The 22,168-nt window shown below is 42.4% G+C and overlaps 2 protein-coding genes across 2 annotated transcripts in view; both read right to left on the bottom strand.

Annotated features, from left to right (window-relative positions):
• C1H1orf116 (chromosome 1 C1orf116 homolog) overlaps positions 1–1,014 on the bottom strand; it is a 12,128-nt gene extending 11,114 nt beyond the window's left edge. The window contains exon 1 of the mRNA XM_041724994.1: positions 850–1,014. The gene's annotated coding sequence lies outside the window, so the exon portion shown is untranslated. The remainder of the gene's footprint in view (positions 1–849) is intronic.
• Positions 1–22,168, bottom strand: part of YOD1 (YOD1 deubiquitinase) — a 22,622-nt gene extending 454 nt beyond the window's left edge. The window contains exon 1 of the mRNA XM_041750058.1: positions 20,631–22,168. Coding sequence (XP_041605992.1) covers positions 20,631–21,334 — 704 coding nt within the window. The 5' untranslated portion in view covers positions 21,335–22,168. The remainder of the gene's footprint in view (positions 1–20,630) is intronic.

Here is a 22,168-nt window from a genome sequence, read left to right as displayed (position 1 = left end):
CACCACAGTGGTCTGCTCCTGCTCTCTAGGGACGGCCACACAGCTTTGCCCCGAGCCCGCCGAGAACTCCAACCACTCAGGTACTACTGGGAAAGATGAAGGTGGGTGAGGTCCTGCCACAGCGTAGCGAGCGGCTGCTTGCCAGTCTCTGTGACTAGTAGTTGGAATCTTAACTGGGTCGAATCCAAATAAACTCAACTTTGCAACTGGATTATCCATGGGTTTTCCAAAGATGAACTGGTAGTCTGAGTTGGGAGTCTTCCCAGCTTCACATGCCCTTACAAACAACCTAGCACAGCTCATCCTTTACACGCTTGTCCACGCACAGCTCCATTATCACGGTACCATTATTGAACACACACACAACACTGCACCCTTTATTTAAGTAAAGATACACATTGAGTTGATAAACCATGAGACAATTTCCTGTGAGAAATGCAATGGAGAAACTAAGGCCCTCTCCTCCCCTGGGTGATCCCCCATTTTGAATCCCTGTACTCCCAACTCTTCCTTTCCAAAATCACAACTTCAATTGCTCAGAGAAGGAAATTTCCAAAACCAGCCAATTTTATTTTTCTGGTTGTCTGCAAAATAACGCTGACCCAATTGAAAGAGGCAGATGGGGAAAAAAAAAAAATGCATCCCAGCCCTGGTCTCCACAAAAACATTCCAATCTCAAGAAGCTACCAGGCTACTTTGATCCCAGACTGGACTCAGAGAGTTGAGGAGCCGAGAGGAAAGCCCCCTGGCTGGGGTGTACAGGGCTCCCCACAGCCCTGTGGCTGACTTCCCACGAAGCACCCCCTTCTTGCTGCAGAATAAGCAATAGTTGGTTAGTGATTAACTCACCTTCACTGGATGAGGGGCTGAAGAGAGGAAAGAAATATCCTTTTATTTCAGCGGGCAGAGACGGAGACAGAGACTGCTTCCCCTCCCTTCCACTGTTTTCTTCTTTTGACCTCCTCCAGACTTACCTGGACAGGTAAATGCTTCATCTGCGCTGCCCCACCCTACCCTGCCACTGACTCACAGCCAATCCCAGCCTTCCCTCCCTACTTCTCATTCCAGCTGTTTCTGGCAGGGAGGGTGTGGGAAGGGAAATGGGCAGGACCGGGCTGCTCTCACATAGCCAATCATCTCTTGCCGCCCCCCCCCCCTTTTTTAGAGTGAATAAAGAGCCCTTAAACGAAAAAAAGAAAGAAATAGAAAGAAAGAAAGAAAGAAAGAAAGAAAGAAAGAAAGAAAGAAAGAAAGAAAGAAAGAAAGAAAGAAAGAAAAGGAAGGAAGGAAGGAAGGAAGGAAGAAAGGAAGGAAGAAAGGGAAATAGGAAGGCTGGAAGGAGAAGAGACACGTTTGGGCTCAGACTGGAAGAGGAGAGTTGGCAGGAAGGGAATAGGTAAAAGATATTATTTTAAATTTTTGATATAAAGAAACACAGGCAGTATGCTTTCCTTTGTGTCTGCTTGAAACTTGGTTTTCTATCTGGAATTGCCTTCCTTTCCTCAGAGATAAGTATTGCCCTGAATTCTCCAAGTTAAAATCCGCTGTGACCAGTTTTGTCAACAGCTTTTCTAGCTGTTCAGAAGCACTTTCGCCCTCAAGCCTGGTCCTAGCAGCTCTTACTACCAGCACCTGCGCTCAGGACTGTTGGAGAAGGGGTCTGAGCCTGCTGGAGCTGAGCCACCCTTGGCCAATGCTCGGCAATGACCTTCTTAGCCTCATTTATTTGTGGGGGGTGTGGAACCATTTTCTCTCCCAAGAGGTCCCTGTCCTGATGAAAAAGTGACTGGGACAGTCTTGAAGGAGGGAACATGCCTGCTGTCATCTGGGTCTCCGGTCTCTTTTCGCTGCTCCAGGAGGTAGCAATGAATACGAAGACATAAAAACAAAATAAGCTTCCAACCAGTGTAGCAACCTGTCTCTTTCCATAGGCAGACTCTTTGCACCTGTTGTTAAAACAACCCAAAGAGAATTAGGGAGAAAGGTGTAGGTGGAAGAAATCACTGCTTTCAGCAGAGGAGAAAAAACCTCCCTCCAGGTATGGAGGCTACTTTTATCAGGACTTCTGCCTGGAAGCCGGTTTTTCCTGAATATAGGTTATCCCTGATACCAAAAGGTCAGGAAGCAAAATGAAAATCAAAGCACGTTAATAATCGCCAACATTTATTGAGCCCTTGCTATGTATTGAGTATTATGCGGTGTTAAGCATTTTGATGCATCATTTCATTTAAGTTTTATTTCAACTTCAAAGGGCAAGTACTATTAATATCCAAATTTTACAAGGACATGAAGTAACTTGGACAAGATCATGTAGCTAGGAGGTAGCGGAGCATGGTTTCCATTCAGGCAGTATGACATCAGGCTTGCCGTGCCCCGGTAGGATACCAGTCTCCCTCTATTTTGGAGAAATTCCCAAGCACACAATGTGAAACAGAGAGTTGGTAGGTCTAATTCTAACAGTTAGATTAATCCTTTCCCATCTCATTTCTGTCTTGTAGCTCTTCATGTCTCTATTAACAAGATGACACATGGCTTTCATCTCTCCTCTTCCTGTGATCACAGTGGGTAGGAAATGAGAAGTGCAGTGACCCTGGGGTCAAGAAAGAGAAGAAATGGGGCAGGACTAGTGAGGAGGAAGCAGGAAGGAAGATGCCTGGACAACCACGTATCCTATCAGCAGCATATGGGTAACAAATGCACTGAGCATTTAAGGCTGATGACCTCTCTTTGTGGTGTGTCACTCAAACATGTATGATGTCATAGTAGTAATGAAACAGGAAAGGCACCTCCGTATCAGCAGGTGTTCAGTGCTTACTAGTTACACCCATGGATGGAATCACTGAAGCTGATCCAGCTTTGTAGGTGTGCGATTTGAACATCTGCTAGAAAATTGAATTTGACTTATGAGCATTAACTTCAAAGACGGTAGTGGGCACAGCCTTGTTTGTGAACAAACACAGTTTCTCAGTTTATAATAACATATAGTTTAGGGGGGGGGGCGCCTGGGTGGCTCCGTTGGTTAAGCGTCTGCCTTCCGCTCAGGTCATGATCTCAGAGGTCCTGGGATGGAGCCCTGTGTCAGGCTCCCTGCTCAGCTTGTGCCCCCCGGGCTTATGCTCTCCCCTCCCCCCTGCTTGTGTTCCCTCCTGCTCTCTCTCTCTCTCTCTCTCTCTCTCTCTCAAATAAATGAATAAAGTCTTAAAAATAAATAAATAAAATTAGTGTAATAAGAAAGGACTCTTGTCTTTTCACAAGTAGAAGGGACATAAACAAAACGATTGTTTTGTTCCTCTCTTTCCTTTTAGACATCTCTTATTGAAAGTCATGAAGTATTTCAGATACCCTGGCATAACAATCACCACGGCGCCAACACCCAGCTCAAGAAATAGAACATTACAGTTGAAGTTACCTACAAGCTTTGCCTCTCCCTTCTCTCCTACCTACTCAAAGCACACATATGCCCCTGCTGAAGTGAGCCACCATCTTGAGTTTGGGGTTCTTCATTCTCCATATCTTTACCTGTTTTACCTGGAATCTTTTTTACTTTGCTTTCTGTTTTATTTTTGCTTGGAAGAATGCCAAGAGTCTAAAGGTTCCAAGAACATTGGAAAGGAGGCCTGGACCAGGGGAAAGAGAGGCCTTCCAAAATCAGAAATACTTGAAAGACTAAGCAGCTCCACAGTTGATGTAGGTCATCGTTTGAGGAGCAAAGTGTCACTGCTTTTTGCATATGAATTCTTGTTTGTTGACCTGACTCTGAAAACTAATTACAGTCCAGTTCACCTGACTCATCTATGTCCTCCCCTCTTCATCCTGTATGCTGTTGTGGTGCAGTTATTTGCTCAACCGACAGAGGCACGTGTGTGGTTTCCTTCCTCAGTGGAGTCTCCTGTTGACTATGCCCAAGTCATTTCTCCTACACACGCACGCGCGCACACACACACACACACACACACACACAAAGTTCAAAACCAAAATGTACCACAATCATTGGTTAATCTTTCTTCTTTGGGTCCCTTATTAAGTTGAACTCTGCACAATAGCTGTAGACCTCCCTTCTAAGCATTCACGATACTTATTCATTCACATTATAGTCACATCCTGTCAGTGTCTTTCTTTTCCTTTTCCTCTCCGAAGGAAAAATGAAGTGACTTTGGAACATGCATTATCACCACCCTTAAGAAAATACAGGGTGAAAAAAATAAAAATAAAAAATAAAAATAAAAAAAAAGAAAATATAGGGTGCCCACTATGTTTGTAGTATTGAGCATGTGCTATGTCTGTTTTTCCAACATATTAGGGGAAAGAATACTACTTATTCCTCAAGTAGTAGCAAGAGAAAACAACCAGGGAAGGGTTCAGATGAGGGTGTCTATAGTCTGGCTATGCGCCATAGAATTGACAGGCCATATTAAGACATCAAATAGATCACCATGTTCTCACCAAAATGGTATGAGTGTTAAGCCTACAATAATTAGAGGAGAAGTACAGGGTGTAATTAAGTGGGTTTGGATGAAGAAATTCTGAAATTAATCATTAAGTCTTTCTTGGGAGTAGATTTTTTTCTTTCTTTTTTGAGATTAGTGTCTCTTTGGCCCACCTACCACGGAAATTTGGAGGATTCAGCAGTTCTTTGCCTTCCAGTGCTAATGAAAGTTTGAGGTCTGAGATCATCTATTAGGATTAAAGAGTTTTGTAAGTAATGCCAAATCTTAATATTCAAAATTGAGCTCATGTTGTCCCCCCCACCCCACCCCAAACATGTCCTCTCTCCCTTTTCCCCACGCCAGCTAATTGCATCACCGTATTCTCACCCAGACTCTGTGCTCCATAGCAATCCTCTCCTATCTCCTGTGAGATCGTTCCAGCTCTTCCTCCTCTCTATTCTGCTTCAGGACTGCACTAGTTACAGGGTCATGCATCACTGAAGATGTGAAGAGACTACAGGAAGGTCGTTTCACATCTTCCGTTTTATAGATGGATTTGTAGATAATCTTGTCCATCCTCTCAATATTTTAATGCATTTTCATAGCATTCAGGATTAAATTCAAAGTGCCTGTGTAACATAGAAAGACCTTCGTGAGCAGGCCCTACTTGCTTCTCCTCTCACATATTCATCCGTATTGTTTATTACAGTCACATCTAGTATTTCTGAAACTGCCATGCTTTCATGCTTCTCACCTTTGCACAAGCTGTACCCTCTGCTTGGACCCATTCCTATGATGCCCTCCTGGTTGTCTTATCCTTCTTCCAAGTTTCAACTCAAGTACCATCTTCTTTTTGGAATATGATGTTAGGTGCTGCTTCACTATGATCTCCTGACACGCCGTATACATCTCTGAATTTAACCCACTAGGATGTACCTGTCCTCTTTTTCCCTATAAAATTGGAATTCCTGAAGAACATCAGATATTTCTGAGTAATAACTCTTATATTATAGTAGTTCTATATTAATGCCAAAACTGATGATGAGCTCTGAATCTCCCTTTTCTCTGCATCCTCACCAACATCTGTCATTTCCTGTCACTTTTAGCCATTCTGACCAGTATGAGGTGGTTTTTATTATGGTTTTGATTTTCCTGATGCCAAGGGATGTGGAGCATTTTTTCATGTGTCTGTTGGCCACTTGTGTGTTTTCTTTGGAGACATGTCTGTTCATGTCTCCTGCCCATTTTTTGATTATATTATTCATGCTTCGGGTGTTGCGTTTGAGAAGTTCTTTATAGCTCTTGGATACTAGCCCTGTATCTGATAAGATATTTGCAGATATCTTCTCCCATTCTGTCAGTTGGCTTTTGGTTTTGTTGACTCTTTCCTTTGCAAAAGCTTTTTATCTTGATGAAGCCCCAATAATTCATTTTTGCCTTTGTTTGCCTTGCCTTTGGAAATGTGGCTTGCAAGAAGTTGCTGTGGCCAAGGTTACAGAGGTTGCTGCCTGTGTTCTCCTCTCGGATTTTTTTTTCCTCTAGGATTTTGATGGATTTGTGTCTCACATTTAGGTCTTTCATTCACTTTGAGTCTATTTTTGTGTATGGTATAAGAAAATGGTCCAGTTTCATTCCTCTGCATGTGGCTGTCCAATTTTCTCAACACCATTTGTTGAAGAGACTGTCCTTTTTCCATTGGATATTCTTTCCTGCTTTGTCAAAAATTAGTTGACCATAGAGTTGAGGGTCCATTTCTGAGTTCTCTATCCTATTCCATTGATCTATGTGTCTGTTTCGGTGCCAGAACCATATTGCCTTGCTGATCACAGCTTTGTAATACAGCTTGAAGTCTGGAATTACGATGCCACCAGCTTTAGTTTTCTTTTTCTACATTTCTTTGGCTATTTGGAGTATTTTCTGGTACCATACACATTTTAGGATTCTTTGTTCCAGCTCTGTGCAAAATATTGGTGGTATTTTGATAAGGCTGGCACTGTATGTATAGATTGTTCTAAGTAGCAGAGACCTTTTTTTTAAAAAAAGATTTTATTTATTTATTCATGAGAGATACACAGAGAGAGGCAAAGACATAGGCTGAGGGAGAAGCAGGGCAGAGGGAAAAGCAGGCTCCCTCCCTGTGGGGAGTCCGATGTGGGACTCAATCCTAGGACCCAGTGATCATGACCTGAGCCAAAGGCAGACACTTAATCACTGAGCCACCCAGGTGTGCCATAGCAGAGACATTTTAACAGTATTTTTTTTTCCAGTCCATGAGCATGTGACATTTTTTCCATTTCTTTGTGTCTTCTGCAATTTCTTTCATGAGTGTTCTATAGTTTTCAGAGTACAGATCCTTTGTTTCTTTGGTTAATTCCTCGGTATCTTAGGTTTCGGGTGCAATTGCAAATGGGATTGACTCTTTAATTTCTCTTTCTTCAGTCTCATTGTTAGTGTATGGAAATCCAACTGATTTCTGTGCATTGATTTTATATCCTGCCACTTTATTGAATTCCTGTATGAGTTCCAGCTCAATTTTGGGATGGAGACTTTTGGGTTTTCCACGTAGAGAGAGTATCATGGCATCTGCAAAGAGTGAGAGTTTGACTTCTTCTTTGCTGATTCAGATGCCTTTTGTTTCTTCTTGTTGCTGATTGCTGAGGCTAGGAATTCTCGTACTATGTTTAACAGTGGTGAGAGTGGACATCCATGTTGTGTTCCTGATCTTAGGGGAAAAGCTCTCAGTTTCGCCCTGTTGAGAATGATATTTGCTGTGGGCTTTTCATATCTGGCTTTTATGATATTGAGGTATGTTCCCTCTATCCCTACCCTGTGAAGAATTTTAATCAAGAAAGTATGCTATACTTGTGAAATACTTTTTCTGCACATAGTGAGAGGATCATATGGTTCCCTTCTTTTGTTAATATAGTGTATCACATTGATTGATTTGCAGATATTAAGCTGCCCTTGCAGCCCAGGAATATTTCCCACTTGTCATGGTGAATAATCCTTTAATGTACTGTTGGATCCTATTGGCTAGTGTTTTGGTGAGAATTTTTGCATCTATGTTCATCAGGGATTTTGGTCCATTATTCTTTTTGGTGGGGGGATCTTTGGTCTGGTTTTGGGATCAAGGTGTAATGTTGGCCTCACAGAAAGAGTTTGGAAGTTTTCCTTCCATTTCTATTTTTTGAAACAGCTTCAGAAGAATAGGTATTAATTCTTTAAATGTTTGGTAGAATTGTCCTGGGAATCCAACCGGCTCTGGACTGTTGTTTGTTGGGAGATTTTTGATGACTGCTTCAATTTCCTTCCTGATTATGGGTCTGTTCAGGTTTTCTGTTTCAGTTTTGGTAGTTTATAGGTTTCTGAAAATGTTTTCACTTCTTCCACATTGCCTGATTTGTTGGCATATGGTTATTCATAATATGTTCTTCAAATTGTATTTCTTTGGTGTTGGTTGTGATCTCTCCTCTTTCATTCAAGATTTTATTAATTTAATAAAAGTATTAATTTGATACTTTCTCTTTTCTTTTTGATAATTCTGACAAGGGGTTTATCGATCTTATTCTTTCAAAGAACCAGCTCCTAGTTTCGTTGATCTGCCCTAATGTTCTTTTGTTTTCTATTTCATTGATCTTTGCTCTAATCTTTATTAATTCTCTTCTGCTGGGTTTAGGCTTTATTTGCTGTTTTTTCTCCAGCTCCTTTAGGTGTAAGGTTAGGTTGTGTTGTTTGAGACCTTTCTTGTTTCTTGAGAAAGGTTTGTATTGCTGTATCCTTCCCTCTTAGGACCACCTTTGCTGCATTCCAAAGGTTTCGAACAGTTGTGTTTTCATTTTCATTTGTTTCTATAAATTTTTAAAATTCTTCTTTAATTTCTTGGTTGACCCATTTTCAAATGTATGAGACTTAAGTGCAGTATCTCTGGAGGTAAAATGTCTAATTTGGTTCTCCGCTTTTTCACATAAGTAAATGCTATTGACAGACAGGTGGGCTGTGAAATATACTATGTTTCCTTTTCCTTTTCTTTTATCTTTTTTTGTCCTTCCAGTCTTGCCCACTGTGCAGATCTCCTCTCAATACTTTCAAATATAGTAGTATACCATTAGGTTCATCCTGAACATTTTCCAGAGCATTGTGATTTACTTCTATCTGGATAGGTTGTTCTCTAGCCTGTTGTATGGCTATCATTTTCATATCTGTCTCAATCATCCTCCTGGGAAAAATTCTTCTACTCTTTCTTTTGCTGGATTACCTGAATCTATCTTCCTCTTTCCTGAGTTATTTCTCTCAGTTTGGTAAAACACATTTTTCAGTAGTTTCCAGGGAAAGCGCGTAAATTCATACATGTTTGAAGTATTGATATTCTAGCCACTGATTTGACAGCCTCCTAGATCTCAATATCTTTGTTTTGCTACTAAGAGATTTCTTAAAATTATCTACAACTCTCTATTGTGTTTTCTTTCCGCTATTGTATTTTTAATATCCAATAATTATTGTTTGTTCTCTGAATTTTTATTACACTTTCTCCAGTTCCATGGATGTTAAAATCTACTTTTATTACTTTAGGAACATATATGTAAACAGAATGTTAGTGTTTTTCTGCCTCTGTATCTCTGTTTTTTCCAAGTTACTTTTTTCCCCCATTTGTTTTGGCTTTTGTTTCTTGTTAAAAAACATCTATTCAGATGTCTGGTAATTCTTGACTATCCACTCAAATTTAAGAATTTGTCAGCAAAAAAAGTTTCCAGCATGGCTGGGGGTGGTTAACTTGGGGACTTTGCTACAGAGTGAACTCCTAGGGCTATTTGGGCTATTTGGTTGGGAAGTCTTTGATGCTAGTATCTTTAATCTTTTTTGATGGCCTGTTTGGAGTCCTCAGAGAAGAGTTTTCCACAATCCTGCCTAAAGGGCCTAATTCTGACAGCTGGCATTCTTGGAGCCTAGTGGCAGAGGCAGGTTATTATTCGCAGCATCTAGTGTATAAACATGACTTCATTCCCTTAGTTTTAGTACAGAGACCCTATTTTACCCTGTCCTGAGAGGGGATGTAATAAGCTCTTAGTTCTCTGAGTGGGAGAGAAGATCTTTTTCCCCATCTGTTTCCAGGGGTACTAATGCCACCAATTCTTGGATTTTTGAGGGGGGATCTTCATGGAAAAAGTAGAGTTGATGGCTTAGGATCAGCTTTTTCAAATCTGCTAGGTCCATTGATACTCATCCAACTGCTGGCTAGCTTCCAAAAATTTGTGGCTATTGTTTACCCCACCATTTCTTTGTCCTTCAGAGTTTATGCCTTTCAATGAATCTCATGGTCATTGTGAAGATTACATGAGATTATACATGAAAAAATGCTCACAGCATTGTTAGCACTGAACAAATGCTATCATAATTATTACCATCACCACTTCAATAGGGGACTGCACCAGCCTCCTCCTAACCGGTCCTCCACTTCCATTCTTGTCTCCTTCAATCCATTGTCCACAGAGCAGTTAAAAGGCCTTGGTGAAACATAAATCTCATGCCCTTCTTTTTTTTTTTTTTTTAAATTTTTTTGTTAACTTTTATTTATTTATGATAGTCACAGAGAGAGAGAGAGAGAGGCAGAGACATAGGCAGAGGGAGAAGCAGGCTCCATGCACTGGGAGCCCGATGTGGGATTCGATCCCGGGTCTCCAGGATCGCGCCCTGGGCCAAAGGCAGGCGCTAAACCGCTGCGCCACCCAGGGATCCCTCATGCCCTTCTTAATATGCTATAATGTCCTCCCAATTATCTTAGGATAACTTTAATTTTTTTTTTTTTTTGAGAGAGAGAGAGAGAGAGAGAGAGAGAGAGAGAGAGAAAGCATGAGTTGGGGTGATGAGGGGGAGAGGGAGAGGGAGAGAATCTTAAGGAGGCTCCATAGCCAGCAGGGAGCCCAACATAGGGCTTGATCTCACAACCTGAGCCAAAATCAAGAGCTGGACACTTAACTGAGTCATGTAGACAACCCAGGATAATTTTATTCTTAAAGTTATACATTGAATTCATTCATTCATAAGTTCATTTAAATACATAAGAACAACTACTATGTGTCCAGCACTTTGTTAGGTGCTGAGAATACAAGGGTAATAAAGGAGAACTGATCCCTGCCATTGTGGACAAACTATTTTGAGATACACATATAAAATGAACAAGCAAATAAAATATGGCAGGTATGTATTCAGTTAACTGCTTAATATAGCTTATCGATGATGCAAATCTGGATCCTTGCTCACTTCTAAAATTTCACCTAATGTCCCTCTTTTTCTGATTATCACACTATGGCCACACTGGCCTAGAAAATGTTTCTTCCTGCAATATCAGGTTTGCAAATACTACACCCCTTACCTGGAATGCTCTTCATACTCTTCAAATGACTATCTCCTATTCATGCTTCAGGTTTCAACTTAGTCACTTTCTCAAAAAGACTCCCCCACCATTATTCTCTTCATAGCACCTTCATTGCTATTTCTTTATAGCATTGTTTGTGTCCCCCAGTCCCCCAACCTGTCCAGCACCTAGGACAGTTCCTGAAATTTAGCATTCAAAAAAAATTTTTTTTAAGATTTTTTTTTATTCATGAGAGACACATAGAGAGAGGCAGAGACACAGAGGGAGAAGCAGGCTCCATGCAGGGAGCCTGACGTGGGACTCAATCCCGGGTGTCCAGGATCAGGCCCTGGGCTGAAGGCAGCACTAAACCCCTGAGCTACGCAGGCTGCCCCAAAATATGCTTATTGAATAAATGACTATCCTTGTCAAATCCTACGGTATATGACAGTATACTTTACAATAAACACTCAAACGTGGGTTGTTAAACTGCTTAACAATATATCACAGATAAATTGACTTTTAGCCAATTCTGACTAAATCCAAGATCATTTTCTCAGTCTTCATTGTTATAGGTTAATAGTAAAATAAGGCTGGATCTAATAAGGTCACTTTGACAGAAGATCAACGTAATTCAGAGTCTGTTCTGTGGTTTTGTTGGTTTAAAATCTTGGTTTTATCAGTTTACTCCATTAATATTCAAGCTCCAAGAGAAGTAATTCAAGGCAAAACAATTCCTTTTTTTTTTTTTTTAAGATTTTTTTTATTTATGACAGACACAGAGAGAAAGAGAGAGGTAGACACATACATAGACAAAGGAAGAAGCAGGTTCCATGCAGGGAGCCCGATGCAGGACTCAATCCCGGGACTCCAGGATCATGGCCTGGGCCAAAGGCAGGTGCTAAACTGCTGAGCCACCCAGGGATCCCCAAGGCAACACAATCCCTAAGAGAAAAACTTATCAATTCCAATGCAAGAGTTAAGTCACAGTTGAAGGAAGTTTGGAAGTCTACTAGGTAGAATGTCCCATAGGCAATTAGGGGATGAATAATTTCATGAAATACTCATATAAGACTCTAAAAAATTATTATTCCATAAGGGACACAATTTCTACTGATTTCAATATAAATATCCAACAGAATTGAAATGAATTGTGCTAGAAATATTCATGGTTGAGAAACATGCTTCTTCCTTCCGGACTTTTTAAAATAAACACTGACAAATTCTTACTACCCTCCCCCCATTGATGAGAGAAAATTAATATTGTTAAATCATTTACTTCATACCTGGTATTTCCAAGTTATTTCTCCTTCTCCTTCTTTTTTTAAATACCAATTTTATGGTAGCTGTTTCTTGATTGTCATGTGAAAGGTGTTGCTGAGGACTTTCATATCCTGTAACATTGGACTAGGTAATTCAAATAAACCTTCTTGCTGAAGTAGTGGGGGGCTAAAACTATAATGAAGAATTTGAAGAACTGCCAGGCTTGGAAAGGATAAGGATAGGTGTGGGGCACCCAACATTTGGGTCACTTTTCTTCTGAAGACATTTCTCTATTCCAGAATGGGTGACTGAGACCCTGAGTGGTGCTTCTGACAGCTTTACATAAGCAGGGAATCAGGGATTGGAGTCTGGAATCCCACCAATGCATGGGATCTACATCCTTGCTGTAGGTTGGGAACTCAAAAGAGCTGGAGGAGTGAGCATGAACTCTTTCAACACTAGCTGGATTGGACTTACTGTTGTGGTGATGTCTACATACTCTATGAGACAATTAAGGGATTATCAGGAATAATTTTGCCCAAATTTTGTATTTAACATCAGCATCCATTGACTTTGAGCCGAGTAAGCTTCCAACTTCAAAATCATAGCTTTCAACCTACTTCAATTATTCAGTTGTAGAGTTTGAGAACATGGCCACTTGTCACTGTGACACCTGCTCTGATGTCTGAAGATTCACTAATGAAGTCCATCTATTTGAATACAAAGAAATGCCATCAAGTAAGATCAGAAAACTCTTCTTGTACAGAAGGAATTTTAGAGGACAGAAAGGCAGAGAAGCAGCTGAGAGAGGTTGTCATGGAAGCAGAAATAGGACTTGTTCAGAGTTTGTTCCTCACAAATTCTTGACTTTTTTTCCCCCTTTAACTCACACATAGGGAAATCTTAAGTTTAGTAAGCTTTAGGGAAGTATGTTCATGATACCCTGGCACTTGATTCCATCAGATAAATACCCTCAAAATCTATAAACACAACAGAGACAAAGGCAATCCACATTAGAACACATTTTTTTAAATAGGAAAAGTAAGATGCCTACTTTTTTCTTGAACCTCTCATTTTTAGTCTTCGAGATAAAATAAGCATAGTATATACTACTGCTCAGTATGTAAGTCCTGCTCTGCAGCCTCTGCTGGATTACTAAGAGCACAAGTCACTCCCTTCGAAACACTGATGGGACAGGAAAGAGGAAAAAACAAAACAAAGAAAAATGGGTTTTCCTCTAGTGGAGACGTTCTTTTTGTAAGTGATCTATTTATTTCATAACTAGCTCTGGAAACAAAATTTTCAAGATGTCAGGGACCTTATGACTTGTAGCTCTTTTTCTCACAATGCAGGAGGCCATTTCATAATACTTGAATTTCAATGTGAAAGCATCCTTTTCTATTTGCATTAGGTTTTTATAAAAGGTAGATTTTATTTTGCAATATTCACCCCTAATTGGCCTGAGTTCTCTCCTCTAGAGCCTTAGGGAATAAATCTACTTCATCTTTCACATGTTTCCCAGAATGTGAAGATGTTACATCGACCTGAGACCTCTTCTCTCCTCCAGTTCCTTCAGCTATCATGACAATTGTGGTCAGACAAGTTGGAGGGAAAAGAGCTATAGTCTTGGCTCTTTAGTTTGTCATTGTCTTACATGTAAAACCTTTATCCGAATCCCCAATGCAATATGACTAAAGCAGTGTACATTAACACTATTGCTTCCTTTTTTCTGGTTTAACTATTAAAATGCAACCGCTTCTGCAGCCCACGTCACATCACCCTGTTGGGATAGAATTAGAGTTAAAATATAAGTGCTATTTCTTCATCAAATCAACTACAGGAAATTTGGAGTCAAGGAAGGAAAATTTCAAATGTCCTGTGGTGTCAAAAAAGAAACATTTTCATTTCTTCGGTCAAAGTCATTTAAGATTCCACCTACAGAGTGAGATTTGGCAGTTGTTGACACCCTAGTCAAAACAGTGGCCTATTAGCTTTTGGTGATAAATATGTAACCTGAGTGTGGTGGCTGTTCACTGGCCCTCTGTCCTCACCCCAAAATACGCTCAGACAACAGTATTTTCACTTCATTTATTCCTTCAAAACAAGTCACTTCATACAGCATTTGGTATTTAAAATCACAGACCTCATAAATAAAATCAATTCATCTTAATGACAATGGCAAAATCATATAAGAGTTGTACAAAATGAAGTAAGACATCTCCCAGGTAGCAGCAGTGCATTAACTTTGAAAAAAAAAAAAATGCTGGCAAAAAGACAAAAGAACGTTTTTAAAACAAGAAAACACTGTCCATCTTAATAAAGAAAAATATGCCAAGAAACAGAACTTCCTTCTGTTCTGCCCTTCCCAACTACTTTTACAAGTCATGTCCTAAGCTCTAAATTTGACAATCTGGGGTTTCCTTCTTGCTTCAGGAATCTCCACCTCTACTACATCAGTACAGGAAATAGAGGACTATTGTCATTCTCTATTCCTTTTGACAAACTTACACATATTTATTTTGCACCTTAAGCTGAATTCAATACTTTAAAGGGAAAAATTACTCTTTGCTATAGAAATTATATTTCCTGTAAACAGCTTGAGTCATGAATGGCACCAAGGTGGACTGGAAACCTGACAAGAATTAGGTGCCCTGGTCCTTTTAAGTAATTCATGGACTACAACTTACTGCATATCCTATACCAGCTCTAAAATCAGGCTCATGTAATCTTAGTAGAAATTCTAAAACTTTCTTAGGTTAACCTGTTACCTACAACTTAGCCAAATCCTATTTTCACATCCATAAGCGCCTTGACGTGGGTATTTTTAAAAGACAAGTATAAAAAGGCATCATAGCAAAATGCTTCTATTTGTGGTTTATACATTAATGACAAGCTTCTCAGTTATGGCCCTGCTACATTCTATGCCAAGAAAAGGGTGAGGAGGGTTAGGAGGACACAAAGGCATTGCTTGAAAAATTTTTTGAAAACTGTTATTCATGACTAAGGAATGTATCCATTTGAGGATCTCTTCTGGAGAGATGTATCCATTTGAGGATCTTTCTGTTTATCCCCTTTCCTCTTTAAACTAAAAGAGTAATCTCCTTTAAATTCATATGGACCAAGACCTAAATCAGCACCCCACAACTCAGTATCAATGTAACAATTTCCTCAAAGCCAAATATTCAAAGCACTGTAAACAAAATGTCAGCTGATTTTCGGAAAAGAAAAAAATAAAATAAAACCCTTTCCCAAAATCAGGCAAGTTTTGTTGTCTAAGTTGAATTAGATGTGTTGAAATATTATAACTCTTAGTAAGAGAACATTGTTAGCTAATGAACTAGCTTATTCAAAATCAAGTGTTGCACTTTAGACTTAAAAATGATACTTTTAAAGCTAAAAAATCAGCTCCCTTAAAATAAGTTTGCTTAGAAATAAATGAAGAGTTTTAAGAATTTAATCTTTTCCAAGTTGGTATAGTCATCCTTGTGCTACAAGAACAAATTTGAATACTGCACTGCACAATGAATGATAACGAATAATCACATTACAGAAACAGGTAATTTTTGAATGCGAGGGCACAGAGCATGCTCCTAAGTTACTGAAATCAAGTTCCACTGTCATCAAAACACCAGAATGTTGTACCACTGGATACACTATACACTGATGGCAATTATTGATTAAGAAGAGCTGATTGTTAGCAGGTCAAGAATTATTTTTTAATGCCTTTAACAAGATCCCTGGAGAGGGCTAACATGTAAACTTTTACTTCATACTTTTTTAAAGTGCTGCAAATAATAACAAATGTGTGTCTCAACACATGAAAGAACATAAATCTTAATATATGAAAGTTTTCGGAAGGCCACCTGATCCATAAAGAAAACAATTATTCTGCTAATTTTGCATTCCTCATTCTAACTTTTTCAAAAAAGACATAGAAAAAACTATGTTTAGCTAGGGCAACTTGCAACATATGTTTTAATGCCTACACAGGATAGGAAGAATATGCTAGATAAGCAAGTTAGGCGTGGGCACTTAGGGGCATTTATAGTGAGATAACACATTAATGCGTTCCTGACTATGACTCTGCTGGGGCTTGAACTTTATGGAATAATCAACTGGCACGATTATATTAGTTTTTGCCAATAGGGTCAAGCTGACCAGCAGCCAAACTTTCAAGGGTACCCCTTGACTATGCTAATTTTCATTAATGCAAAATAATCAAGAAATCAACTAGGAATGATTAACTAAGAATGTACCACACTGATGGCCTTATATGGCTATCACATCACAAAATTCCCAGGGGTATTAATTTTAACCTCTGAAAACATTCTACCTAGAAGTGCATCTTCACTGCCATATACCAAATCTCTAAATCCAAAGAAGAGTTAAGGGAAAGAAAAAAATAAAAGAGGAGTGGGGGACAGGAAAGTGTAATTTTCCTTCACTCGGCCACTAATGTAAACTATCCTTATTTGAATTTAAAAAAATATTCTGGTATGGCACTCAAAAACGGAATAAATAGGGAGAAAGGTTTCATTCTGCTCAAGTGCAAATTTAAGAAAAAGTTTTGGATCCTGCTGCAAGTACTAAATCCATAGGCTTCCAAAATTCTGAAGATTAGAATTTACACACATTAATAAACTAATTTCAAGAGTTTCATAAGTGCAATTAAAAAAAATCTTTAGATTCTGTGAGGTTTATAAGCTTGAGTTTTAGAAAGAGCACAAGTTTAGGTTTTTTAATCTGCAGGAACTAAATCAAATTGCCTGCAAATAATGCATCATCTTGGATTTTCCATGATCAGAACATTCAAGTCCTAGTGCTGAATTTCAGCAACTAATTAATTTAGAACTCATTACTGAGAGCCATTTGACTATCAGTGTCCAGTTGGTGAATGGACATCCTAGATAACAGGTAAAACTGAGTACGATCCCCGGAATATCTGACACTTGCTATAGAAGTATAAGCTTAAATACGCAAACAAAAACACTTAAAATGAAAAAGTTTACTTTTATAAAATATCATGTTCTATTTCTATTTGTTAAACTAATCCAACGTAGATAAAATATACTCAATTTTAAAGTGACAGAAATTTGTGTTGGAAAACATATCAATACATGCCTGGTACATTATAAATTACCTAATAAATATTTGTTGCATGAATAAACTTCTCTAAATTCCAGTAAGCAAATGTCAAGTTTGGCTCCTGAAGTACCTAAGACAGAAAGGCAAGCTTTATGAATAATGATGTGTAAAGCTCAATTTGATGTATGTTACCCCGTGGTATACTCTTAACTTCTAGTTTTAAGTGTAATTATTTTCAGGGGGAGGGGGTGGGGTGGGGTAGAATAAGGGATAGAAAAATCTTTAGACCAAGAAGACAGCCAGGTACAAAGAGATTTTCAAACACACTCATTTGTACATATTATGATTGCCAAATGTTATCGCAAGTTCACAAGTGCTATTTTTAAGGCTCAGTAAAATAGAAAATTAAACACTTTTAAGTTACACCAATCGGTAACTTATATCTCAAGCAGCTATTCACAAAATAGGTACTCAAGAAATGTCACCTAATGATTTCAAGCATACTTTGGGAATTCTTCCTTAAAGGAACTTGTTCACTGAGTTGTTCACACGCTCCTTAATTTTATATGGCCACCTCCACCACGTGAAAGTGCTAAAAGTAAATCTCAATTTTAAAACATTTGCCAAGAAGATATGCTGAAAAAGCCAGAAGTGCTTTAAAGTATACCATTGGTTTTGTAAGTGAGATACTTCATCAAAAAATGAGACCAAGATAACAAAACTTCACAACACTAAGCCTCGTCACATTCTGTGAGATAATACATAACAAATTATAATTTAGCATCCCTGATCTTCAGAAGAATTACGAAAAGAGGTAGAAAACTTTTATCTGGAAGATCTCATGGTGGAGCTAATTTTAGAGGATGTGTCTTGCAGGTTAGCCCACCAAGCAAATGACTACACGTCTATTATTAGGAAGAAGCAGAATTCCAAAAGAGCTGTTAAATAAGGCAAGGATTTAAAAACTGTCGTTATTTTGGAAGTGAAATAAATTCATTCAACATTATTATCCCAACTACTTTAAAACTCTCCGAAAGTCAAAGTAAAAGATTGTAGATGAGCAAAGTGCTAATTTGCAGAAACATTAAATTACTCAAAAGCGCATCAGTGGCCAGATAAGGCTGGCATGAAAAAAGAATACTGTTTAGGTAAGCCAAAGGTCTCACAAAAACCAAGTCAGAGCACAGCATTATCACTTTAGCTGAAGACTGTTTTTTAGGAGTTGGACAAAAAGCTGAGAAAAGTTAATCCCTCCAGACAACTCTTTATGTAAAAAAGCAAAAACCAAGCACTCAAATTTCAAGAAACTTCAATTAAAAAATAAATACCCTGCTTAATTTAAAATTTTTATCCAACGTGACAATCATCAATAAATGAGTTGTGTTAAAACACGAGGCCGACGGTCTTTTAAAGCTTTTAGTAAGCTGCTCAGGCACCTTTTCCCTCATACATTCTGCTTTATACACTAGAAATCCTAAATTGGGCACTATCAGTTCCTTAGGTAATATTCTTAAGGAACGCACTCATCCCTGTAAAAATTGCTTGCAATGTACTTATAACTGGTTAAGTACACATTTATAAAGTCTACCAAATTGCAATATAAAATCGGTTTTGACAATTCTGAGTGTCTTCATTTGAGGAATCAATTCATAATTTAGAAACAATATTAACTCAGGCAGAGTTTTTAAAAGGATTCAATTACGGAGACACTGTGGTTTATGTCCAGTGGCCTCATGTGAGGCCTTCCGCATTACTCAAAATACGAAGTTGTTTTCTTCTAACAGGGTTAATGCTGCTGGGTGCCAGTTTACGGTACTAAGATTCAACTCCTCAGGTTACTGTCGGTAGGTAGCAAGGACCACCGCTTCTGTCACCCCAGCAGAGAAAGGGCATGGATGTATCACCACTGTAGACACACACCTGTAAACTTGCACACTAATTTTAATCTTAACAAGGAATTTCAGTGTCTTAGTGGTTTTAAGTTAAAAAGATGGTTCAAGCATTGTGTCCTTTGTTGTTTAAGGGTTACAAGTAGCTTATTGGAAAACCCAGAGCCTTCTGGATCTGTGAGGTAGTAGGCGGCAATCCTCATCATGCATAGATCACACTTCTCCAAAGTTGGTAGCCCTGCTCTCACCCCCCCATCCTTAAGCCCTGCTCCTCACCCCCCCATCCTTAAGCCCTGCTCCTCACACCCCCATCCTTAGCCCTGTCCTCACCCCCCCATCCTTAAGCCCTGCTCCTCACACCCCCATCCTTAGCCTGCTCCTCACCCCCCAATCCTTAGCCCTGCTCTCACCCCCCCATCCTTAGCCTGCTCCTCACCCCCCATCCTTAGCCCTGCTCTCACCCCCCCATCCTTAAGCCCTGCTCCTCACCCCCCATCCTTAGCCCTGGTCCTCACCCCCCAATCCTTAGCCCTGCTCTCACCCCCCCATCCTTAAGCCCTGCTCCTCACCCCCCATCCTTAGCCCTGGTCCTCACCCCCCAATCCTTAGCCCTGGTCCTCACCCCCCAATCCTTAGCCCTGCTCCTCACACCCCCATCCTTAGCCCTGTCCTCACCCCCCCATCCTTAAGCCCTGCTCCTCACCCCCCCATCCTTAAGCCCTGCTCCTCACCCCCCCATCCTTAGCCCTGCTCCTCACCCCCCCCATCCTTAGCCCTGCTCCTCACCCCCCATCCTTAGCCCTGCTCCTCACCCCCCATCCTTAGCCCTGCTCCTCACCCCCCCATCCTTAGCCCTGCTCCTCACCCCCCCATCCTTAGCCCTGCTCCTCACCCCCCATCCTTAGCCCTGTTCCTCACCCCCCCATCCTTAGCCCTGCTCCTCACCCCCCATCCTTAGCCCCCGGTCCTCACCCCCAATCCTTAGCCCTGGTCCTCACCCCCCATCCTTAGCCCTGCTCCTCACCCCCCCATCCTTAGCCCTGCTCCTCTCCCCCCCATCCTTAGCCCTGCTCCTCACCCCCCCATCCTTAGCCCTGCTCCTCACCCCCCATCCTTAGCCCCGTCCTCACCCCTCATCCTTAGCCCTGCTCCTCACCCCCCATCCTTAGCCCTGGTCCTCACCCCCCATCCTTAGCCCTGCTCCTCACCCCCCCATCCTTAGCCCCCGGTCCTCACCCCCGATCCTTAGCCCTGCTCCTCACCCCCCCATCCTTAGCCCTGCTCCTCACCCCCCCATCCTTAGCCCTGCTCCTCACCCCCCATCCTTAGCCCTGCTCCTCACCCCCCCATCCTTAGCCCCCGGTCCTCACCCCCCATCCTTAGCCCTGCTCCTCACCCCCCCATCCTTAGCCCTGCTCCTCACCCCCCATCCTTAGCCCTGCTCCTCACCCCCCCCCATCCTTAGCCCTGCTCCTCACCCCCCATCCTTAGCCCTGGTCCTCACCCCCCATCCTCAGCCCCGTCCTCACCCTCACCCCCCTTCCCGCTCCTCACCCCCCATCCTCAGCCCCGTCCTCCCCCTCCCCCTCCCCCATCCTCGCCCCCCGCCCCCGCCTGGCCCGCGGTCCTCCCGCCTCTGCCGACCAGGATCTCTGTCCCCCGCGCACGCCCCTCTCCGTCCTCCCAGGGCTCTCCCCGGCCCCAGGCTCGCCCCCCTTACCGGACTGGATGGGCAGATCCCCTAGAACCGTGTCCTCGTCGCTGAGATCCAGGCCCTCGGGCGGGTACCCCACGAGGATCCGCTGACAGCCCGGCGCGATCCCGGTGATGGCGGCAATTTGGCCCTGGAGCTCCCGCACTCGGGTCCGGCTGGACAAGCCCTGCAACACATGGGTGCCATCCTTGGCCTTGCAGCGGAGCCGCCACATCGTGTGGGTCCAGCTCCGGGCAGCGGCGCGGCCAGCCCGGGTCCCGGCAGCAGGTGGGCAGACGCCGCCGGGGCAACCAGCCGCCCGGGGGACTCCAAAATGGCCACCCTTGGCCGGGCCAGACATCGCGAGAAACCGCCGGGGGCTACAGTTCTCGCGAGGGTTGGCTGCGGCTCGGGCCTCAGCCCTCGAAGAAGCGCGAACTCTCTTAAAGTGACAGGTCCCTCGGTGCCGCCGACCGCGCGCGAGCCCGAGGATGGAGACTTCGCTGTGTACGGACCAGGTGGCCTTGCTCCCTGCAGAGCGAGTGAGGTGCCCTCTTGCCTTGGCCGCATATATGCTCCAGGAAAGAGGGCGGAGGGAGGGGATCCTGAATCGGCACCTCGGCATGTGACCTTGCACTTGGTGAGGTCGGAAACTATTAAAGCGTGTGGCTTGCAAACGACACCTGGAGAGATCCGAGTCATGGGGCAGGACGCAGACGAACGCCAAGAATGGTCAGTGAGTCAGGGGCAATCAGGCGCTCGTGAGCGGGCCCGCGGCTGCAGCAAACCTTGACTCACCGAGGCCGAGGGAGCCGGACGACCGGCCCCGCCACCTGCAGGGCGCCGGGACTCGCACCCGGGCCCCGGCCACCCCAGGGAGCGCCCGAGGTCGGCACCCGCGCCCCGGGCACTTGCTCCCTGCGGCGGCGGCCCTGAGAGCGGGAGCGAGGAGGACTGACCTGTGTCCGCGGCCGCCTCGGGTACCCCGAGTCCTCCCCGCGTCGGGAGGCGGCGGGGGTGGGGTGGGGGCGGGACCCTTGGCTGTCACGGCCACGCGATAATGCAGGACGCGGTCACCCTTCCAGCGCGCGCCCCAGCACCGAGGACCGCGCCCCACGAACGGCTGCTGGGCGGATGGAGGCGGCCGCGGCGCCCCCGAACCCTGAAGCTCCAAAGAGGAGATCCTGCCTGAGCTTTCTGAAGGATGAGTTTAAGCCCCAGGTGAAGGAGGAATAAAGACCTCTCTGAATTCCTTCCTTTTCCAAGAAATCCATAGTCTTTATTTACTTATTCATTTTTGCCTCTCTGGATTTCTTTCTTTTCCAAGAAATTCATAGTCCTTATTAATGATTAATTTTTTTAAATTTATCTTTGCCTCTCTGAATTCCTTCCTTTTCCAAGAAATCCATAGTCGTTATCTACTTATTTTTGCCTCTCTGGATTTCTTTCTTTTCCAAGA

This window comes from Vulpes lagopus, chromosome 1, assembly GCF_018345385.1.
Source record: "Vulpes lagopus strain Blue_001 chromosome 1, ASM1834538v1, whole genome shotgun sequence".
Lineage (NCBI taxonomy): Eukaryota > Metazoa > Chordata > Mammalia > Carnivora > Canidae > Vulpes > Vulpes lagopus.
Note: the sequence above shows the minus strand (reverse complement) of the source record. Positions and strands in the feature narration are given on the sequence as shown.